The sequence below is a fragment of the Alosa alosa genome, chromosome 15 (genome assembly GCF_017589495.1).
Source record: "Alosa alosa isolate M-15738 ecotype Scorff River chromosome 15, AALO_Geno_1.1, whole genome shotgun sequence".
NCBI lineage: Eukaryota > Metazoa > Chordata > Actinopteri > Clupeiformes > Clupeidae > Alosa > Alosa alosa.
The window spans coordinates 12,085,814-12,106,881 of record NC_063203.1 but is presented as its reverse complement, the minus strand read 5'-3'; the positions used below and the strand labels follow the sequence as shown (position 1 = coordinate 12,106,881).

At 45.7% G+C, this 21,068-nt stretch overlaps 1 protein-coding gene across 1 annotated transcript; it reads left to right on the top strand.

Annotated features, from left to right (window-relative positions):
* Nucleotides 1–292: 292 nt before the first annotated feature.
* Nucleotides 293–20,139, top strand: zgc:153184 (uncharacterized protein LOC751652 homolog). Its single transcript, XM_048265313.1, has 7 exons — nt 293–698; nt 11,591–11,677; nt 12,320–12,391; nt 12,974–13,042; nt 15,727–15,942; nt 17,929–18,345; nt 18,910–20,139. Exons 1-7 carry the CDS (start codon nt 693–695, stop codon nt 18,913–18,915), a joined length of 873 nt encoding a protein of 290 aa, XP_048121270.1. The 5' UTR covers nt 293–692; the 3' UTR covers nt 18,916–20,139.
* Nucleotides 20,140–21,068: the final 929 nt, after the last annotated feature.

Sequence of the window (21,068 nt, the reverse complement as noted above, 5' to 3'; positions counted from 1 at the left end):
ACAAAGGATTGTGCAAAGTTAAAGAAACATATTATCTGATATAGCCTACCTCAAGAATCACATGTCAGCATTCTATCATAACCTATTCTAATGCACTGTATAATTCCAATACTGTAGGCCTACAGTTAAAAGTCATTTCTTCACAAGACCATCATATCAACGCTGGAAACGTTAAAAGTCAACATAGCCCTTAGATATTTTTGTGACCACACACATCTTTCTGTAAGATTGTGATCACACACCTTCTTGCTGCTATGTCAGGCACAGCAAAACTCCGCAATTCTGCCAGCTTCAGAAACCACCAGGCTGTTGCGCAAGTGGCATGTGCGATGTAATAACGATGCACAGTTCACTCAAGCTTACTCCGGGTACGCCTCTGTCTTTCGCACACACGCAGACATACACACTCGCCTCTCTCTCTCTCTCTCGCACACGCACACAATTATACTCATGGTGTGGTTGGTACTGTTGTTGACTCCGGCTCTCTGGGTACGCATTGCCCATTTCCAAATATAAACATTGACCGCGCCGCTCTTCAAGGAGGCAACTTTCAGGAGCTCGCAAACTGCACTGGGGTGAGAAAGCGCCCAAAGACTAGCCTAAGCTACTTCGAAAACTTTGACAGCCAACAGTACACAGCAGAGGAACAGCGAGAGGGAAGACGGAGTGACGGGCGGACAGCTACTTTGAGGATGGAGGTACAAAACATTTTGAAATTATCAATGACATGATATACTGTCAATGAAAGGTTGACTGGGTAGTTACTGAACGGAACTGTTTAGCAAATAAATGTCGTTTCCTACATCATGTCCGAGCCCAATGAGAAAAAAGAAATTCACATTTGTAGCACAGCGAATCTAGTCACGTGATCTTTTGCGCGCACGAAAGATATGCACATAAGCACGTGTTTTACTAAATAAATAAGTTATGTCTTTCTTATCTTCGAGGATTGGACTTATCTTTTAATATGTAAAGTATTCATAATCTAACATTTGCTTAAAGCACTATACTTATGACCCACTGTTTCCAGTTCTTTGGATTGATCTTAAACAATACTAATGCCTTAGGAAATCATTGAGTTTGCTTTTTGGTGTCTTGTGATGTTGGTTAATAGATTTAAATGAAAAACAAAGTCAAGTGACTAGGTCACAGGGGAGCTATAGTGTAGTTGGTATGCACTATGGAGCATTGATTGACAGAGTCACCACAAGAAGGACGGCACCAGTGCTTGTATCAATTTGCCATACCCTCAATTTGCAAACTTTAAAAAAAAATATATATATACTGTCTAAATTTCGACCTTTTAGTGGATCAAACTGTTACACATTGTGGTGTGTCTTCTCTACTAATAATATTGATAGATTTGGATCATAGTGGTAAACAGAAACATTTTAGATGGAATATCAAGGAGAAGGTCAATGCTAAAGAGACACTTTGGTAAGGCCACAAGGAAAACTGTGAGTGTATCTAAAAAGTCATGGTGAAAAGCCTCTTGTATACTAGTGATGACCTTGCACACTTGCTGTACAAGCTGTGGACTGTGTGGATGATGACCTCAACATTGTCTGGGAGTGGAAGCAGCTGGCCAGAAAGGACATACCTGTTTGTATTATGCTGCACCTCTAACCTGAATAATATTTTCATTTGACTAAACTATGTGGCCAAGCCCCAGTGAGAGACAGGAAATAGAATAGACCCACACAGCCCATGTGCATGTGGTTGATTCCGCTGAACGACCAGATTTATGGGTAAAAATGGAGTGTGTTGATGGTTTTTTTTTTGTCTCAAGTTGCCTGCCCTCAGTGAGACGACCATGAAGGATGTCGTTCAGCAGACTCTGTGGTCTTACTTCCGCTTCTGGTGAAGTTACTGTTTTACGCCATGTTTCTCTCGAAGCGCTTCTCTTAAAGGCTGCAGTGAAACGACACGTGTGCCCATAAATGCTTCTGAAATATTTGTTTTTGTTGTGTTGAACTGTTGGTAATTTCAGGAATGGGATGCTTAGAAGTCTTTGTCTGTTCATAGTTATCCTCAGAGTTAAAAACAAAAGCAGATTGCATTGAACAATGTCAAGGCTGAACAAGTAAAATCCATTGTTTGTTGTTGTTGTTGTTGATAATGCTATGCTTAGAAAAAATAGTCTATGTAAGTGGTTTGAGGGAGACGGGGGGAGAGACAGACCTCCTTGATATTATTTATAGAATCATTGAGTCCCAGTGCTAAATGCTTGCGATGAGTGGGGCTATTTCCAGCCCGGCAGTCAAAAGCAAGGGGCGGCGTGTGAATGTGCAGCGGGAAAAATCACAACATCCTCCCAGAGCAAGTGGAACCACTGGCCTCCCACTGACCATCCTCTGTGAAAGGCTGGAAGTCCCATTGAGAGAGAGAGTAAGAGAGAGAGAGAGAGTGTGTGTGTGTGTGTGTGTGTGTGTGTGTGTGTGTGTGTGTGTGAATGTGTAGAAGGCAATGTGTAGAAGAAGGGTTAGGTAAACTAGTCTCGCACTATTCTCCGCTGAAAGCTTTAAAAGTGTCACAGTGTGTGTGTGTGTGTGTGTGTGTGTAGAAGGCAGCAAGAGAGAGAGTGAGTGGGGGAGCAGGAGGGGGGTGGCCTCTTTGAGGATGGAAAAAAGGGGTGCAGCAGCAGTGGCGTCGGCGTCAGCGCCAGCGTCAGCTTCGTCAGCAGTGAGGAACAGCCTGTAACTGGAGCAGTGAGAGAATGGGAACGGCCTGCCAAGCATATGGAGGCCAGATTTATTATGTAATCCATAGTAAGTGTAAAGAAAACCCCAAAGCCAAACGCTGAGGCCAGCTCTGGTCCAGTGAGGGAGGGTTTGTTACTTGTCTCTTACCCAACTACAAGTAATGATGCGCCCACTCTGTAAACGAGACATCACCTGAGGGAAGCTTACTGTGATGTCTGTGTGGAAGCGTTAATGAGAGGACTTAGGGCAGAGTAAACACAGTGGGCAAAACCCCAACTCTACTATTTACGATCAGAATCAAAACCGTCACTATGAGGGAAGACGATGGCACGACAGCTGACAGATGGTAATGAAAGAAATAATTGTTGTTGCTCTCCAAACCGCGGCCACTTGATTAAGAGCACATGTGGATCATAATGAGATGTGTTTGTAAAATTTTTTTAGAGTGACATGCACTTCTTCACATTCCCCCGATCGCCTCAGCTTTTTATAGCGGCAGGAAACCAGTTGGTGTGGCTTCAAGTGATGTTGTCACCAACTTGGCATTTAGACCTGAGAGGAAAACTGAGTGGCTTATTATTTTCCCTAGATCATCACATCCCATGTGGATTATGTCAAGTTGAAGTGTGTCTGTGGTTACTTATGACCTCTTAAGTGGTCTGTGACAGAGCCAAAACTTTTGGATTTGACAGATTCTCCATACATACCTGTTTGCCTGTTTGGTTTACTTGTAAAAGCTGATTTAGGTTTCATAATCAAGCATATTGAGGGATTTCTAGCACGAGAGACTTCTATGAGACACTTTGCTCAGAAGTTGTAAGAGTTGATTTATGAAGCAAAAGCTATAGTAGTGACGGGTGAGGGAGCTGAGAACTCGAAAGTGCCACTCGTTTGTCTTAAGGAGCTTGACCACACAGCAGCTTCCAGTTTTAAGTGCTGATGGTCACAAGTGGCAGTGGTTGAGAGTGAAACCTGTTTCATTACAAGGGCTGTTGTTCTGATTAAATTTAAAAAAAGATGGCCTCACACCTTATTTTAAAACCTGTTTACCACATATGGGCCAAATCCACTGACAAGATACCAGTGTGCATTTAGATTTTAGAATAACCCGAGTGGGAGTCTCCTAACATGCGCGTCTTATCTGTTGTGTTTGTTGTTGCCTAGCAGTCCTTACCAATGAGGCCTCTAATGAGGCCGGGATGCACTCGCGAGGGACAAACAGAGTGGCACACAAGGGACTACCCCTCAAAACAGATCTCATGTAGCCGGTGACGACCCAGCTGCCCCAAACTGGGCTGGAACTCTGGCTGTTCATGCGTTCCAGATGCGAGTGGCGCACGTAAGTGCGCTGAACATAAGGCGTGAATCAGAGAGAATAATGTACATTCCAGGCATAATTCCAATTCTTCACACCTAGTGTTCACCCAAGCTTCTGTCTTAACACTCAGCTGGTTTGGGGGCAGGGGTGGGGTTGGAGCTGATAGTGTCTTAAGTAAACTCTGGGCTTTGTCACTCCGGAGTGGATCAGCCCGTCATCCAGAACGGAACCTCTTCAGTTCCCTCCCAGTCATGTCGGAAAAAGACACGCCCTCACTGTTGTTGTACAGTGAAGCAAATTATGTCAGCGGTGGAAGTACCAATATTATTTCATGTCAAAGGAAATGATGTATGCCGTGGTGTGCTCCCAGCTGGCAAACTACTTAAGCTGTTCTGTGATGGGTGGGAGTAAGAGACAGGAGGAAGTGATGACACTTTTGTATCCTAGATCAGTGTTCTGGGAAGTAATGCTCAGAAAGTGTCCGACATGCTCCTGAGTTTTGTAATTAGCATGCCTCCACTTCAAATGTGTGTGTGTGTGTGTGTGTGTGTGTGTGTGTGTGTGTGGTGTCCACGCTGTGGGTTGGCATGTGGCAGCACTGGCATGCAATCTGATTAGCTCCTGAATGCCAGCTATGTGCGACAGACCTAACGGGGACCTGATGCTAGAGGCGCACCGCGGCGACAGCTGTGAAGAGCTCAGGTTGCCGTGGCGAGTGTAAGCAGACAGAATATGGATCGAGGGGATAGACTAGATGACAAGATGACATAACACTCAAGGGGATGTGGATAAACAATCGAAGGGAGAACTTAGGCTGCTTAGATGTTAGTCAACACGTTGAATGTCAACATTGCAAAATGCCCACAGTTAGCAGGCCCAGAGGGTTAGCATGGTCTGAGCTTCCAAACAGTGGTTGTCATAATAACATAAAACAGACTCGGTAGTTGACATCATGGACCCAATTCTTTTATTAAATCCTTAAACAACTATATCAAAAATAGCAACACAACTTTATGGATATGAAAGGAGCATGAAGGAACATTTTATGGGCAATAAAAGAACATTCTATACAGAAGGTCACACAGGATGATCCTTCACACATTCCCGTAACACTCAGCCCTATAATATCAACAAACCACAAAACGTCCGGCCTTTCAAGAAACAGCTCTGGCCACACTAGGCGTAGCGCAGCAGGATGGAGATGAACCGGAGGGATGATCCCCCAAACGTTCACAGGCCTCTCATCTCTCATCCACCCAGAAGCCTCGTGGTGGTGCAGATGAGCTGCGGAGTGGGGCGACTAATCCTGCTGGATGAATCCGTCCACCGGGGATCCGCTCCTGCGCAGCCTCAGCTCGGCAGCCTGTGATCCTGGGGCCTCCAGATGGTTCCCTTCCCTTTGATTACCAGGCGCTGGGCGGAGGGGATCAGCCCATGAGGACCTCTCCCCTTAGCGAGCCTAGCGAGGAGAACCTGGGGCAGAAGGTCATATTAATCAAGCGCATTGGCTTACTCAGTATGCATGGCTGTTGAGCAGGATGGCTGAGAATTTGGGGGTGGGTTGGTGGTGGTGGAGGGGGGTGTTATGAGAGGCATTTAGGCATGCAAAGTATAAACACAGAGAGAAAGCTTTGGGTCCATTGTGCTTTATATTTGATTTTTTCAAGACCGCACAGATTTTTTCATGACTAGCATGGCTAGCACCATCCACAGAGACATGGCTTTCTTTTGTGCTGGATGCAACCACAGCGGCAGTAGTGTCTTTGAATTAATAATGGGAAAGATCTAAAGGCAGCCTTGCAGCCAGCAAGTATGAGGGCGAGTATGATGATAAGAAATCACCTGACATTCCAGAGAAACAGGCCATAACTTGCTTTTTGCCTTCTACCATCTATACTTAATGCAGAACCCGAGAAAGAGAGAACGAGGGAGAGAGAGAGTAAACGGCTCCATACACTTACTTGACGTCTCAAAGCTTCCTGTTTGGCCCTATGCAGTTACCACATTCATCAATCTTTAATCTAAGCCACAGGAAGAGACACTGCAAGACCTCTTAAAACGTGTGGTGCACAAGCTTGTTTTTTAGAGCCTTGGGTTGCATTGGTATTTCAGGACCTCCACCTAAAGTAATTCTCCCCTGGCATCCATACATGCACACATGCTCACACTTTCAAGTAGTGCTGTTTACTCCAACGTTATTATTTTTTATTTCTTGTGTGTGTTTGTGTGTGTGTGTGTGTGTGTGTGTGTGTGTGTGTGTGTGTGTGTGAACATACACACCACCCCGTCAGACCCACCACTGTGTGCTCACAGTGCCTATGCTGTGTGCAGATGTTCTGGGCGAGGGTGGAGGATGGGAGTGGAAGTTTCCTCCTCCCCACTTGAGTGGAGGAGCAGTCCCATATGTGTGTGTGTGTGTGTGTGTGTGTGTGTGTGTGTGTGTGTGTGTGTGTGTGTGTGTGTGTGTGTGTGTGTGTGTGTGTGTGTGTGTGTGTGTGTGTGTGTGTGTGTGTGTGTGTGTGTGTGTGTGTGTGTGTGTGTGTGTGTGTGTGTGTGTGTGTGTGTGTGTGTGTGTGTGTTTGTGTGTGTGTGTGTGTGTGCATGTGTGCTGTGTGTGTATGTACGTGTGTGTGTGTGTGTGTGTGTGTGTGTGTGTGTCAGGAGCTGAGCTGCACATGTGGTAAAGCACACAAACAGCTCTCCACGCTCCCTCCCTCCTTCTCTTTCTCTCCCACTCTCTCTTCTTTCTCTCCCTCTCTCTCTCCCTCTCTGCCTGTATTTTTGCTCTCCCTCTCTCCGCTCTCTGAGAAGGCTTCTTGGAGGCTGTGGAAAAGGATTGAGGGAGTAGCACAGTGATGATGTCAATCTCGGGCACATCATGTTTTCCTGGAAAGGTGCAGCCGTGCTGCTGGCTGTCTCCTCTCTGTTAACAAGGCCCGGACTTGGCTGTAGGTGCAAACGCTTGCTCTTGCTTTGATTGGGTCATAGCTGGCAGAACAACCCGACCTGAAGACTTAAAGAGACCGGCTCGCGCAATTTCAAAACAAGCAAGGGAAAAAAAGGGATGGGATCTCTGTGTTTCCACAGGCGTTTATACAGCTTTCCCCTTTAAATGGCCGCTTGTCATTTTCCTGCTCTGTGTATTTAAACCTGTTAGGACTGTTCTCAGTACCTGAGCTGGTTCTCTTGTAGGCTTGAGCTCCAGGCATCACTCTCACAGGCTCCTAAGGGCTGAACTTGTGTGTGAAGCAACTTTTTATGCAAATTATTACCCAGATTTAAACAGGCACAGGAACAGAACTGGGTCAGACTTGGCCCAGAATAGGCCCAGATCCGCCCCCGGGATGGCTGTTGTTTGGGTAAGAATTACGCTCAATGGTATCATGTGCTGGCCTCCAGTCCCCCTCATGCCAGTGATGGTAATCACAGACAGACAATGGTCGGCTTTGTGAGGGTGGGTCTGGACCACTCTCCTGTCTGGGCTCTTTAAGAGCACATGAAGAAAAGCCTTTCACGTCTCCCACATGGAACGCCACACACAAACACAAATCTGCGCCATAGCTGGAGCCGCACTTCTGGGAAACATGAACGATAAGAATCAAGCCAGTTTCCAGATATAATCCAATGTTCCGAGTGCAGCTCTCCCTGTATATCTCTGTGCATCCTTGTTCAAGTTAACATGTCGTAATCATAGTGAGGTCAGACGTTTGACTCCCAGGGACAACTAATACTAGAAAAAACACTTGTATAACTGGTCCTTAGAAGCATCCTCTTCACACATACAGTAACAGATGCATGATAAGTCAGAGTAGCTCAGCGGACTGGCATACGTGGACCACAGACTTCTCAAGGGCCTTGGCGTCAGTGCTGTAATTTTCTGACTTTCTCACACACAGCACTGGGCACCATCAACTTGTTGTGTCATATCTGTACCACACACACACACACACACACACACACACACACACACACACACACACACACACACACACACACTTCCTGTCATGTGAAAGTTTCCACATACAGATAACAGAGGCGTACTCAACTGGTGGTGGTGATGGGAGTTATATGACCCAGGACACAGCATGATAGGACAGAATCTCTCTTGAGATGCCCTACTTTTCCATACAACAAATGTTCTTTTTTAAAAAATAAAAAATAACTTACAACAATTATCCATCAACAATGTGTACTCAGATACCTGTGAAAGTGAGTAGAAGTGTCATGTTTTGTTAGTAGAGTGCCACTTCCAAAACATAAAAATATGAGGAAAACATAGGACAATTGAATAACTTCTTTCTCCATGGACATGTGTGGTCACAAGCAAGCCAGCCGAGACGTCTTGAATAGCCCTGAGGACTTTTCTCAGGCCAAAATGACCTTAAAATAGAGTGTGCTCTTTCTCAGTAAAGCTCACATGTGTTCTATCTCCCCTCTCTCTCTCTCTCTCTCTCTCTCACACACACACACACAGAGAGAGAGAAAGAGAGAGAGACACACACACACACACAGACACAAACACACACACAGACACACACAGACACACACAGAGACACACACACACACAGACACACACAGACACAAACACACACATGCACACACACACACACACACACACACACACACACACACACACACACACACAGTATCTCTCCCTCCCCTTTCTGTGACCTGTGCATTCCCACTCCTCCCTAGTCCCAGTGGCTCCCTTGGTTTCAACTCACTCTGTTCCATTAGTGAACTGTTCTCTCTTTTTTTGTTACTGAATATCAAATTATTTTATATAATAATCAGATAATAATACATCCAAAGTGCTTTCACTTTGTAAGGATGTGTTAGTTGTTTGTGTGTCATCAGAACCTCATCATGTTAGGCTGCTACTCATAAACCCAAAATAGCAGAAGACCTTAGACCTCATCTCTACTGTCAGACATTGTCAATCTGAAGAGCAACAACAGACTTGTTTTGAAGAAACAGGAAGCAGTGGAACAATTACAGGCACCAACAAGATACACACAGAAGATGTTTTTCTTTTTCTTTTTTAAGTTTAGAGGGTGGGCGATCCCAGAAGGGTAAAGAGGCTGAGAGAAGGGGAGGGATGGGTGGGGTTGGGGTGATTAGGCTCCAGCAAAGAGGGTGAAGGGCGTAGTAGTTCAGGGACCCATCTTGGTGTAATAAACTAGTGTGGAGGGAGCACAAGAATGGAGGGTGGGGGTGTTGGGGGTGATGTGGTGGGAGAGTGGTGGGGTTGGGGGGTGGGAGGTCAGCCTGTGTTAGGAAACCGACCGAGAAAATAAAGAGTGTTATTAAACTGTGGAATGTGTATATCTGCGAGAGTGAGCAAGAATGCAGTGTGGGAGCTTCAGCTTGACAGAGAGAGAGAGAGAGAGAGAATGGATGGAGGGAGAGAGGAAGATGCAGAGGAATAGCATGCAGTGCATTGTGGTGAGAGAGTGAAAAAGTGTGTAAAAGTCAGAGAATGCGTGCATTAGTATGACAGAGAGAGAAAGAGAGAGAGAAAAAGAGAGAGAGAGAGAGAGAGAGAGAGAAGCTAAAACTGAGAGTGAATGTGAGTGTGGCTTGCCGTTTGCCCTCTGTAGTAACAGTAGTAACAGACCCTGCTGGTGGGAAAGCCCCTGAACCCATGCAGTTTCACATGACCTAAACTGGGCAGGCACACACTTCACCAGCCTATCACATTCACATGTAGAGAACCCAGAGAACTAGCTCTGCTCATCACATTCACATGTAGAGAACCTGGAGAACTAGCTCTGCTCATCACATTCACATGTAGAGAACCAAGGGAACTAGCTCTGCTCATCACATTCACATGTAGCTCTGGCCATCACACGAATTAAGAGTTAACGTTGTATGATGTAAGACGCGTGAGGCAGGAAACTCTAAAAGACGAGACAAAACGTGTGTTGAGAAACAGGGAGGAGAGAGAGCGAGAGCGCAAGGGAGGGTGAGTCAGAGATAATGTGATGAAATTGCAAGAGCAGTTCCCTGGTGGGATGGTGTCAGAGTCTGTGGCATGCTCATGTTTGTGTGTGTGTGTGTGTGTGTGTGTGTGTGTGTGTGTGTGTGTGTGTGTGTGTGTGTGTGTGTGTGTGTGTGTGTGTGTGTGTGTGTGTGTGTGTGTGTGTGTGTGTGTGTGTGTGTGTGTGTGTGTGTGTGCATGTGTGTGTGTGTGTGTGTGTGTGTGTGTGTGTGTGTGTGTGTGTGTGTGTGTGTGTGTGTGTGTGTGTGTGTGTGTGTGTGTGTGCGCGTGCGCATGTGTGTGTGTGCTTATCTGTGTGTGATGCAGAGCAGCTGTGGCCCCAGAACGTCTTGCATGCTACAGTTGGTCAGACGAGACTCATGGACGTCTTCCTCAGCCATCTATGTGTCAAGAGGGCAACAACAACTCTGAGATAGATTACTGAGGACAGTTCAATATTTTCATTAATTGGCATTCCATCATTTCCCAGAAATGGGCTGGGTGGCAACAGTTGAGTGGAGTCCAGTCTCATTTTATTCTTAGGCCAGATGAACTCTGCTAATGTCCCCTGAAATAACCTCCAACCAAACGATCTCTCCATCACATCAAAGTCAGACTTGTGTGTCAACACAACCCCGTGGCTACCCCCATCTCCCCCCCACTCCCCTTGACTGAGACACCAGCAGACATACACATCAGGTTGTGTGGCCCTTGTCTCTTGCTGTTCTCCAGTTATCTGGTCGTGCATTGCCATTGGTATCGCTCGGCCCTGGTATCGCAAGCACACGCTTTATAAGCCTCCTCTGTTTCCTGTTGTTGTGAAAAGTTAGGAAACACTGTTAAAAACGAATGCTGGCCACATGAGGAAGTGCTTCATTGCATAACAGCTTTCAATGCAACATGGTGGTAAAATATGATGCAGCCATAGCTCAGAGTGTATATTTAGAAGTGCATTTGTGTGGGAGGGAAGGGATTGTAGGTGTGTGTGTGTGTGTTGGGCAGGTTTCTCTGTATAAATCTATGTTCTCTTACTCCTAGTCCTGTTTATATACTTTCGCACGGTTGGTGGTCCAGGGTGGTCCAGGGTTATTTCAGGATTTGTGAGGGATCGCATGCCACTCCCCAGGCATAGTCCAACTATTGTGGACCAACGCTAGAGTAGCCACAGTAATGTTGGACTCAGCACCAGCTTCATCCAAGAGAAACACACACAGCCCGAGGAGTTAAGCTCTCTCTGAAACAAAAGAGGCTGAAAGGAGATAGTTCATTATTCATGAACTGTGAAGCCCATTCAAACAGGGGCAAAGATGCTTAGAGCTTGGCTGTGTGCCCAAGTCTTTACAGTGTGTGTAATGGGATTGCAAAGACGTTGAGATGAGGATTCTGAAAACACTACGCCAGAGTGCTGTTTTGCTGTCAATCATCTCAGATGTGCTATCACCAATTGGCAGCTTGCAGGCTCATTGACTGTGCTCATGTCATTGTTCATTTGACATAATGTGTTGTGTCATTGTCTGAGAACTGTAATGCTTTCTTTTTTTCTCTATTTCTATCTTCCATACTCAATTTCTTTTTTTTTTTAATTTGCAGGAGGAATGCACAGTCAAGCCATCGGTGGCAGAGCTGGCTGGGCGGTTCAAGGGTCACCCTCTGCCAATGCCTACAGCGAATGACGAGGTATAAGATACATGGAGAGATGACATGGCAATGGACAGATGCCTGGCCCTCTCCCTCCTCCCCTCCTCTTTCAGTTTTTCTTCATACTCAGTCGAGTTTTTTAGGCCTGTGCTGATCTGTAGATTAGAAAATGCCCATATTTGGAATAGCATGTGCGGCAGACATGGTGAGCATCTGTGCTGGCACTGTAGAAGTGTCACATGTCACTGCAGAACGCTCACATCAGCTTTATGCTTTATGTATGGTGCCATATTTGAAGAGTTTAGATGCAAAAGCATCTAAACGCCACCTCCATCAAAAATGAGGTAATGATGGTGAGTGAATGCTCTCCACACATAGTATATACGTTAATCAAAATGCTGATGTTCTAAAATGCCTGATAAAAAATGCTCATTTAAAAGAAAAGTGGTCAGATGGATTTAGAAGGTTTTGCATCTGAAATCTTCATTTACAATATTATACCTAATAAAACAAAACAAAAAGGCTACCAGTGGCCTTATTCATGACCAGATGGGATGCTGGAAAGTACGGGTGTATACGGAGGAAGAATAATAATTGTGGTGGTCAGATTGTGGTCATTTCGGGTGTGAGGCTTTGAGGAAGCGTCCTCAGACATGTCCATCTGTCTCTGATGTGTTTCAGAAACGGCCTATCAGGAAAATGCCCCCGTGCTCCTTGAACTTCCATAAGAAAGATGGTGACGGCGAACCAGAGGTGAGACGTGTCTCTCACAACAACAACTCATTACTGTCATGCATAGATGCTCTGTGGTCAGCCTGATTTGAGCTGAATGTGAAACCTGCAGCATTTAAAGCAACACCAAAGAGTTTTTCCAAAATCGTTTCAGTGGTTCATCAACTTGTAACAGGGTGAACGGCACTTCTGCATTCGCTTCACAGCCCTCTATCGGCTATAACCGCATTATGTAAGTTTGCCAGATCGGGTAGCGGATCTGTAGTTCGATGGAATGAGACATAAGAAACTACAAATTTGACTTGCATCTGATGTCGCAATACATCGTACTTTCATAAATCGTGCAACATATTCTACCTTGTCTATGGACATCGTTATTTGCAAAGCCGGTGCTGGATAAACAAATAGCATGCATGCAACAGAGGGAAAGGTCTTTGGTGTTGCTTTAAGACAGCCACAATGGACATTTGCCCAAGAGATGATTAGGACAGAGTCGGTCATTCACATACTGCCCCTGTGCAACTTCTTATTATGCAAATGAAATCATTATTATGAAATATAAGCACAACACAATATTACTGCTTCTGTTTTATTGCTCCCTAGAGACCTGCGATTCTCTCACCCACCCCAAAGGGAAAGTTGAAGATCTCCCCCCTGTTTGAGAAAATCCAGGTAACAACTTTCCATCCTGCTAGCTAAATGCACATTATCTTACAAGCCTTTTGTATTGACCTCTTCAGTGCCACCTTGAACATACCCCATCACACACTAGTCATACTCAAGGAGAGATCAAAAAAGACCCAGTGTATGATGCGAGTTGAATCACATACAAGCAATGCTTGGGTGGATCACCTCAGACCACAAACAGCTAATGGAGCAAATGTAACTGTGACTGACAGAGATGTCTCTTGTGGTGCTGTGGAAACAGGAAGTCTGGTGGTGTCCTCCACCCATTGCACAGATCAGACCAACTGAAAGGACTGGAGTGGAGGGGTTAGGGGCACTGTCAGTGCTATTAGAGTATACTCAGTATCTGTGTCTGGTTTGTTATGTGTGGTACTGTGTGTGACCACTGGCACATATATCATTTGTTTGAGTGGAACATTTTTATATGGTTGTCACACACATTCTACAACAAAATATGGTTTGTTCTAGTCTTCCTAGGCGCACATAATGTTTCACTTCTGTAAAAACACACCCTGACCACAACTCCCAAGGCTGTGCGGCTGAATTTATGTAGGGTGTTAGTTTTTTTTCCCCTTCAGATGATATGCTGCCATCTAGTGGACTTCTGCTTGTACTACAATGATATGTGTCATACAGGTATGTGTGACAGATACTGAGAGAGGGAGAGAGAGAGAGAGAGAAAAGAGAGAAAGAGGAAGAGGAAAAGAGAAGGGTGGGGTTGCTCCCCCTTCCCATCCCTGAATATCCTTAAGCTGGGGCTCAGATTCACAAGCTAATGGGATAACGGACAAAGCCCTGAGTGAGAGTGCGAGCTGTGAGGAAACAGCTCGGAGTCTCTCTGGGCAGTGCAGTAGTGGCACACAGGGCACACACTACTCAGCTATGGGACAGAAGGGCTGCCGCTTCTCTGTCTTCTTCTTCTCACCTGTACAGGTAGGGGCCTCACCTCTCCTCTCCTTTCCTCTCCTCCACACCATCAGCGTCTCGCTCCAGGCCTGAGCAGGGCTGACACACCCTGACATGTAGGACTGGATTTGGCTCTGGATGTTAGCCACTGTGGTGGGAGCCTCATGCTAATAGGCCTGCTAGCTTGGGTAGATAGATTCTGTGTGATCTGGGATTTTAATGATTGGGTGGTGGAGTTCAATGTGTATCTGTGCAGAATAGAGCCAAAACATAATACTGTGTCAAGCAGAAAACACATTTGCGTGTTATTGTTCAACAAAGGCACAAGCCTTCTCTACTACTTAAGATTGAAGCGCTGAAGAACCTAATAACTCCAAATGTATGCATTTGTGTGCCACTCGCCACTCGCCAGACACGTCCTGTGCTTTGTTATTGTTTGTGTGTCCTGCTGGTGACTGCTGCAGGTGAGAGCGTAGGAGAGCCTGGGTCAGTGCTGGTGGCGCAGCTGATATTAAGGAAAGAAAAGCAGGCCACTACCTAATCTGATTGAACACAGCTTGTACACAACGACCTGCATGCAGCCTTTGCATGTGCGCAGGGAAAGGAGAGAGATGCCATACCTATGTGAGCTCAATGTCAATTAGGATTAAATAGCGCGAGAGATCAGGGTGATGACTCACTATTGTTCTTCACATCTGTTATTATTGTTCCTCACGTCTCTTGATTTGGAGCAATGTTTCGCTTCTTTTGCTAGCGTGACCAAATGAGAGTGCCTTTCCCCTACTTGTCCATGAATGCCAACACATCATTGGTATTCTGTGTTCACTCCAGTGAAAAATCCAACAGAAAACATGTTGTTGACTATTGCATTGCCTATTTATCTTCATCTTCAGTTTTGCTTTTGCCTTTTTGTAAAATGTGAAATGTGTGTGTATTCATTGCCATATACAGTATTTGCACTGTGTTATTGCTAAGAAATGCTGCCTATAAAGGAGGCTGAACAACTTGTGATAAGCCGTGAAAATTCCAGCATATCTTGCATCCCATCCCACGGATGGATTGTTGTAATATAAACAAGCTAAACACATAAGACTTCCCACGTTGCTCCCCAACCGTGCTAATACTCACCCATCCAGATGTCAGAAGACTTTTACTGCCTATTGTCTTACTCCCTTTTCCTCCTATTCTCCTCTCAGTCACTCCCTCTCTCACGCGCAAAGCTGGCTCTCCTCCACGGCCCTGACTTCTGCACTCTCTACTTGCCTACGTGTGTTAAAACAATACATAAACATGCCTTCTTGCTGCCTTGAACTGTCCTTGACCCCTACCAACACCTGCCTCATACCTCTGTCCTCTTTTGTTGCTCTCCGGAGGCAAAAGGGAAAAAGTCAACAAAGAGCAGGCACATCCAACACGGCTACACTCTAGGTGCTGGACACAGGAGAACGTCAATAAAGAAGGATAGAGTCTGCACACCAGATATAGCACACGCTCGGTAGTAAAGCATTTAATGTTTTCGGGAGCAGGATCTGGTGTCCAGTAGCCTATCTGGTGCCACGAGCAGTGTTAAGGCGCTGGGCTGCTGAATTAAGTGTCTGCTAAATGAGTAGATGTAAATGTCCAGACTCCATCTCTTTCTCTGTTTCCCGTAGCTCTGGGTCCAGACTGTACGCTCCTACTGTGTAACCTGTTGTCCATGAAAACCAAGATGGCCTCTCTCCTGACCTTCTCTGTCCTTTCTCCCCTCCCCTCTTCCTGTGCAGGCGAACCTGGCCCTGTCCCCCACTGCCTTGAGTCCAGATGTGAAGCTCCAGGCCACACCATTCACCCCCGCCGGTCCCACGTCGCCGTGCAGCCCCCTGCCCCTTAGCCCCACGCTGCGGCTGCCGCCGCCACCGCAGCGGCACGCCAGCGAGGAAGAGGTGCCCATCAGCTTCGAGCAGCCAGCCGAGGGCACGCCCCTGCCCAGCATCAACAAGGTTAATGCCTGTAGATACACACACACACACACACAGAAACACAAATGTGCACTCAATGACAATGTCAATTGGGTGTCGCGCCCTAAACCAAGGCTGGGCGGATGCGGTAGTTCCAACTTGAAGTACTGCGGCCAGACCAGGATGAACTTGCACACCAAATACTGCCGATTTAATGATGTAGGCTTATATCATAAAAAAAAGAATTGAAAAGGGCAAAACATTTTTGGAGATTGTTATAGGTAGCACTTACCTTTGGTTCAATATAACCAAAGATATTACTGTATGTAAGTGTTATGAGTGCTATAAGTGTTTGTTATAGTTATTTAGTTAGATACATGTTTCTTGTATAACCAATCTTTGCATAGGCCTCCGGAATTGGGATCCATGCTGCATTCGGAGGACAGATACTGATAGTTTTATTTGCAGCTCTAATTAGTATTGATTTCAATGTGAAAATGCTTAGATATATTGTGTATCCACACAGGGGATCTACTCCTGCATCTTCATAATCCATGATCATCCCTGGAGATGCATAGCTCATTAGATGACAATGACTAATTGAATTCTATTCATTCAGGTTTGGTATTAGCCATTATGTAATTATCCGTGCATAGACCATAACAGTTTACAGCTTAAATGCTTAGAGTCAGGGTCTTTCCTGAAGTGACTACTGACGTCAAAACAACACCACATTCCCAACCCCATTGGCCCGTTCCACGTTACCACACACCCTGAGACACGTGCTGTGCAGTGGGTGTCCTATGTCCGGGGACTTAAACAGGGTCCTCATTAAGCTGACCCCACTGCCCCCCCTGCCCCCTGCAGTGCGCCTGAGCACAGTAGCAACCAGGGGATTGGAGCTGTAATCCACTTAACCTGTTTCCACCTCATACCCTGCTGCTCCAAAGGCCCAGAGAGACTAAACGGCTCCTGTTACGGATCTGGCCCCCATCTGGCTCCGATGCGGCCCACAGTCCACTTCCATCTGTTTGCTCTCCCTGCTCCACGGCCCCCCAATAAACAGCGAAGCTGCCGCCGGCGGAGTAGCCGTAGATTGCCCCCAACATCATGCTTTAGAGATGACAGCATGTTGCACTGTGTCCACATATCGTACGCAGGAACTAATGCCTTGAGCAGAATCAGGGGGGTGGCGGGTTAATGCCGATCTGATTATGTGAAATGGAGGCTCGCAGGCAACTTGTGTTTGGTGTTTGCAAGCACTCTCATCCTTTTTGAAGCCACTTTAGCGTGGAAAAGCTTGCTTCACTGTCACCTCAATTTACCCAAGCTCTGATCACTGTAAGCTATTTAGGATGGTCAGCCAAGCGCAGTTTTGTAAGTAACGGATTTGTTACGCTGAGCATTGTTTAAAGTATTCTGTTCAGTTCTGCAGAAGAGGCATTAAAGTGGTATTAACAACGTACAGGGAAAGTGTTTGTCAGTAAAAAAATGAATGACAAGACCACAGCAAGGTATTGTCTTGATTGTACCATCACCTACTTTACAAATTTGGAGGATAGAGCACTATTCAGACATTATCCCTGAGATGAACACCTGAAGGCCTACATATCCCTTGTCTCTCACACTCAACTCCTACCACATATACACCCACACACACAAACACAATGTGTTTTTCCTTATTTGTTACAGCATTGCACATGCTTCAAAGACACTCTGACACAAATACACTTTAACACACAGACTTAAGCTCACCATATATTGGCTCTGACTTGCGTGCATAGACACTATCTGTCACTTGCCCACACACACCAAGCCAAAATTTGACAATCTTTCCATAAACAGTGGATTATTGAGTGGCGCTGACAAAAATAGAATGGAATGGTAATCTGTGTGGTGTGCAGGGTTGTATTGAAAAAAGTAGTAAATAGTGGATTACGCCACACACCCTTTATACACACACACACACACACACACACACACACACACACACACAATTAAATTGTCCCATTCCTTCCCACTCTACAGTGTCGGGCCCGTCTCTCCTTCAAGCGACGGCCACCCACCCGCCAGCACCGCAAGTCGGCCAGCGAGGACTTCTCCCCCACCGGCGAGCCCAATGGAGACGACGCCGACGTGTTCGACACGCCCGCCGAGGGCCGCTCCTCCCCACAACCCTCCATCGTGAAGGAAACCTCGGAGGAAGATGGCGAAGGAGGAAAGGATTCTGCCGAGGCCCAGGAGAAGGCCGCGTCTGGTGGGCAGGACACTGACAAGAAGGCCCCTGTGGAGACAGGTGTGGAGGTGCAGGCTGAGGAGCAGCAGCAGCAGCAGGAGCTGGACCCTGAGGAGGTGGTGATGGAGGAGAGCCCCCAGGTGGAGGAGGGAGCAGCTCGGACGATAGAGGAGGGCTCGTCTCCCGAGGGAGGGGACGGCAGTGGAAAGGTACTGGGCAGCACTGCTGGGAGAGGGAGTGGGAAAGTCTTTTTCTTAAATTCTATTTTTAAAGAATATTTCCCCCTAGTAAAACAGTAAATGTTTTTGTAGTTACTTTCTAAGTGAGAGCTGTACAGTAAGTTGTCCAAACATAACCACCCCATATCCTCAAAGAGTTTATTTCAGGTCACGTAAGGCACAATCCAATTTTGCTTTGCCCATTTCCGTATCCTTTTTCCTATGGGAAAATAACATGGGGGTTTTGAATGACCACACCTGTTAAACTCTTGCGGGGATGAAGTCTGCAATGCAGACGTTTTGCTCTACACTCTTTTGTCGTGTGCCATCGAGCGGGTACTGTAATCTTCGGTACGTTAAGATGGCGAACTTTGATTTTTGCTACCCCAGAGCTAACTTGAAGCGCAACATGCCATAGGTAGTAGTAAGCTTCGATTAACACCCAGATCTCCTTATATGGGCAAAGATGGCAGCTTTGGGTACTTTTTGTAGGCGAGGTCTATTAGGTTATGGTATATGATCGGATGATTTATGTGTTATTTGTTTCCCCTGCAGAACTAGAACCAAAAACACTGGAGACTGAGGCAGACACATGCAAGCCAAAAAACTCGCCATGCATCAAGTATGAAGCAAAAGAAAACCAAAGAAAAAAAAATGCCATGACAATCTTGTGTCAATAACTGAGGGGGGATGCGTCACCACAAACACAAATGGAAGAAGACATGAGTTGGTCTCGGTCAGACCGGAAAACTGATGGTTGTTTTCTTTGTTCTTGTTCTGTTTACCCCTTTGTGTTGGACTGCCACCTTGTGTTCTTGTACTGCCCTTTAGATATTGCTAGGGAGGTGAGCGGATGCCTCTGGTGTACACACCTGTGGCCACTGGGAACATTGTTCCCTTCATGCAGGTCTGGCGCCTGAGAGAGAAAATCTGGGCAACTCAGTCAAAATTAATATTATGAGCAAAACCATTCTACGTGTATCTCTTTATCATTGAATTTGTTTGATAATAATAAGGACCACCAGTCTTGTTTTTGCAAAATGGCTTAATTTACATTTTAAATGCCTTTTTTTGAAAGGGGTTGGGGGGTAAGGTGTAAGATGAGGGGGTATTTGGTCTCTACCTGTTACAAAGAGGGTTTGTATGGAAACTTAATATATCATTGACAGAAAGTGTATATGGGCTTCTGGTTGTCTGTGACTTGAACGGAAAATATGTTACAAGAAAGTACTATGGAACCGTGTAGGGGACGTGGGCAAAAAATTGTACGCATTATACTGTGTGAATGAAATAGGACCTTATCATAGGACCCATGTCTCCATGTCCCAGTATCTGTGCCCATGAAATAGGACTTTGTGCACATGGTTTCTTTAATCTATGCCCACCAAATTAGGATTCATACAATGTTTCTTTTACAATTTGTTATTTCTTCCCAGCCCAGTACAGGATGGCAGACCACTGGCCACTGGACATGGATTGCATTTTACTGGATGCCTAGGAGGATTGTTGAAAATGAAGGGTGGAAAACAAATTGTGCACACAAATGAAAGAAATCATGCACACGAATCCCTATTTCTTCCTATCCCTATGTCCCTCGGCAGGATTCCTTAAAATACTGTCCACTGTGGACGATGTTTTCTTTACACTGTTTGCAGCTACTTTCAGGGGAAAGGGGCTTTCCCTGTGATTTAAGGACATCAAAGCATTTTCAACTGCTACTGTAGATTACTCTATGACCTTGTATTGTAAATATCTAATCAAATAAAGAGCTTGATTTATATTTTACATAACTCAATGATACTTCTGGAATGAAAGACTTTGGAATAGCAACAGGCATCAAACTGGAAGAAGAACGAAACACTGGCGCAAGCCTGAAATAGTGTTCTATCTGGATGGATGAAAAATCTCACATCTGTCAATCTATAAATTGCAGGAACGTCTGTCTGTGTAGGCCTGTGTGTCTGTTAATCACATATCTGTTGAACTGTTCGTCTGTTCGATTTCAAACTTTGCAGGTGTCTTGCTACTGGCATGAGTAAGTGCAGTGCCAAGTTTGACGTTGTTTGGAGAGGTAATGCAAAAGATATCATTAAATATATCGGTACAAGAAGTAGCGGTACTCTGCTCTGCCGTAGCCACTCCCCCTATCACACAGCAGCACAGAGGCAGAGAGGATAAGCGGACTTTTGGTAGCACTGAATCAAGGCACAGCACAGGTCAAGATGCAAGATATTTGGATGATTATCATGTCTGACCTGGCTTCAGGGCCCCCTGACCCCTTGGGCCCCTGGGCCTGGGCCCGGTAGGCCCGTGCAGTTATCCATCCCTGGGAACATAGGACCCGGGGAACAAAGGTACGCTCCCCTACAGACAACGAGTGGCAGACAGAGCGTGATGTCACTTATAGGCCTTGGCTATATCCTAGGCTACCAGAGGCTACCATGCAGCATTTTAAACTATGATGCATCATTCTACAGAATGGTTTGTCTTTAGTATCAGGAAGTTATTCAACAAGCTTAACAATAAACATATAGCTTTAACCCAAAACAGCTGTTAGGCTAACAGGTGTTGCACTGAATTCTGTGACCTTGCATTGGATAGGCCTATTGTCAATTAATATGTTACCCTGTTAATCATACTTGGGCTGTGTGCTTAGTCTCATACGTAACCAGAAGCAAAAGTTTAGGTTATACTGTATGTTTGCACCTTTGATG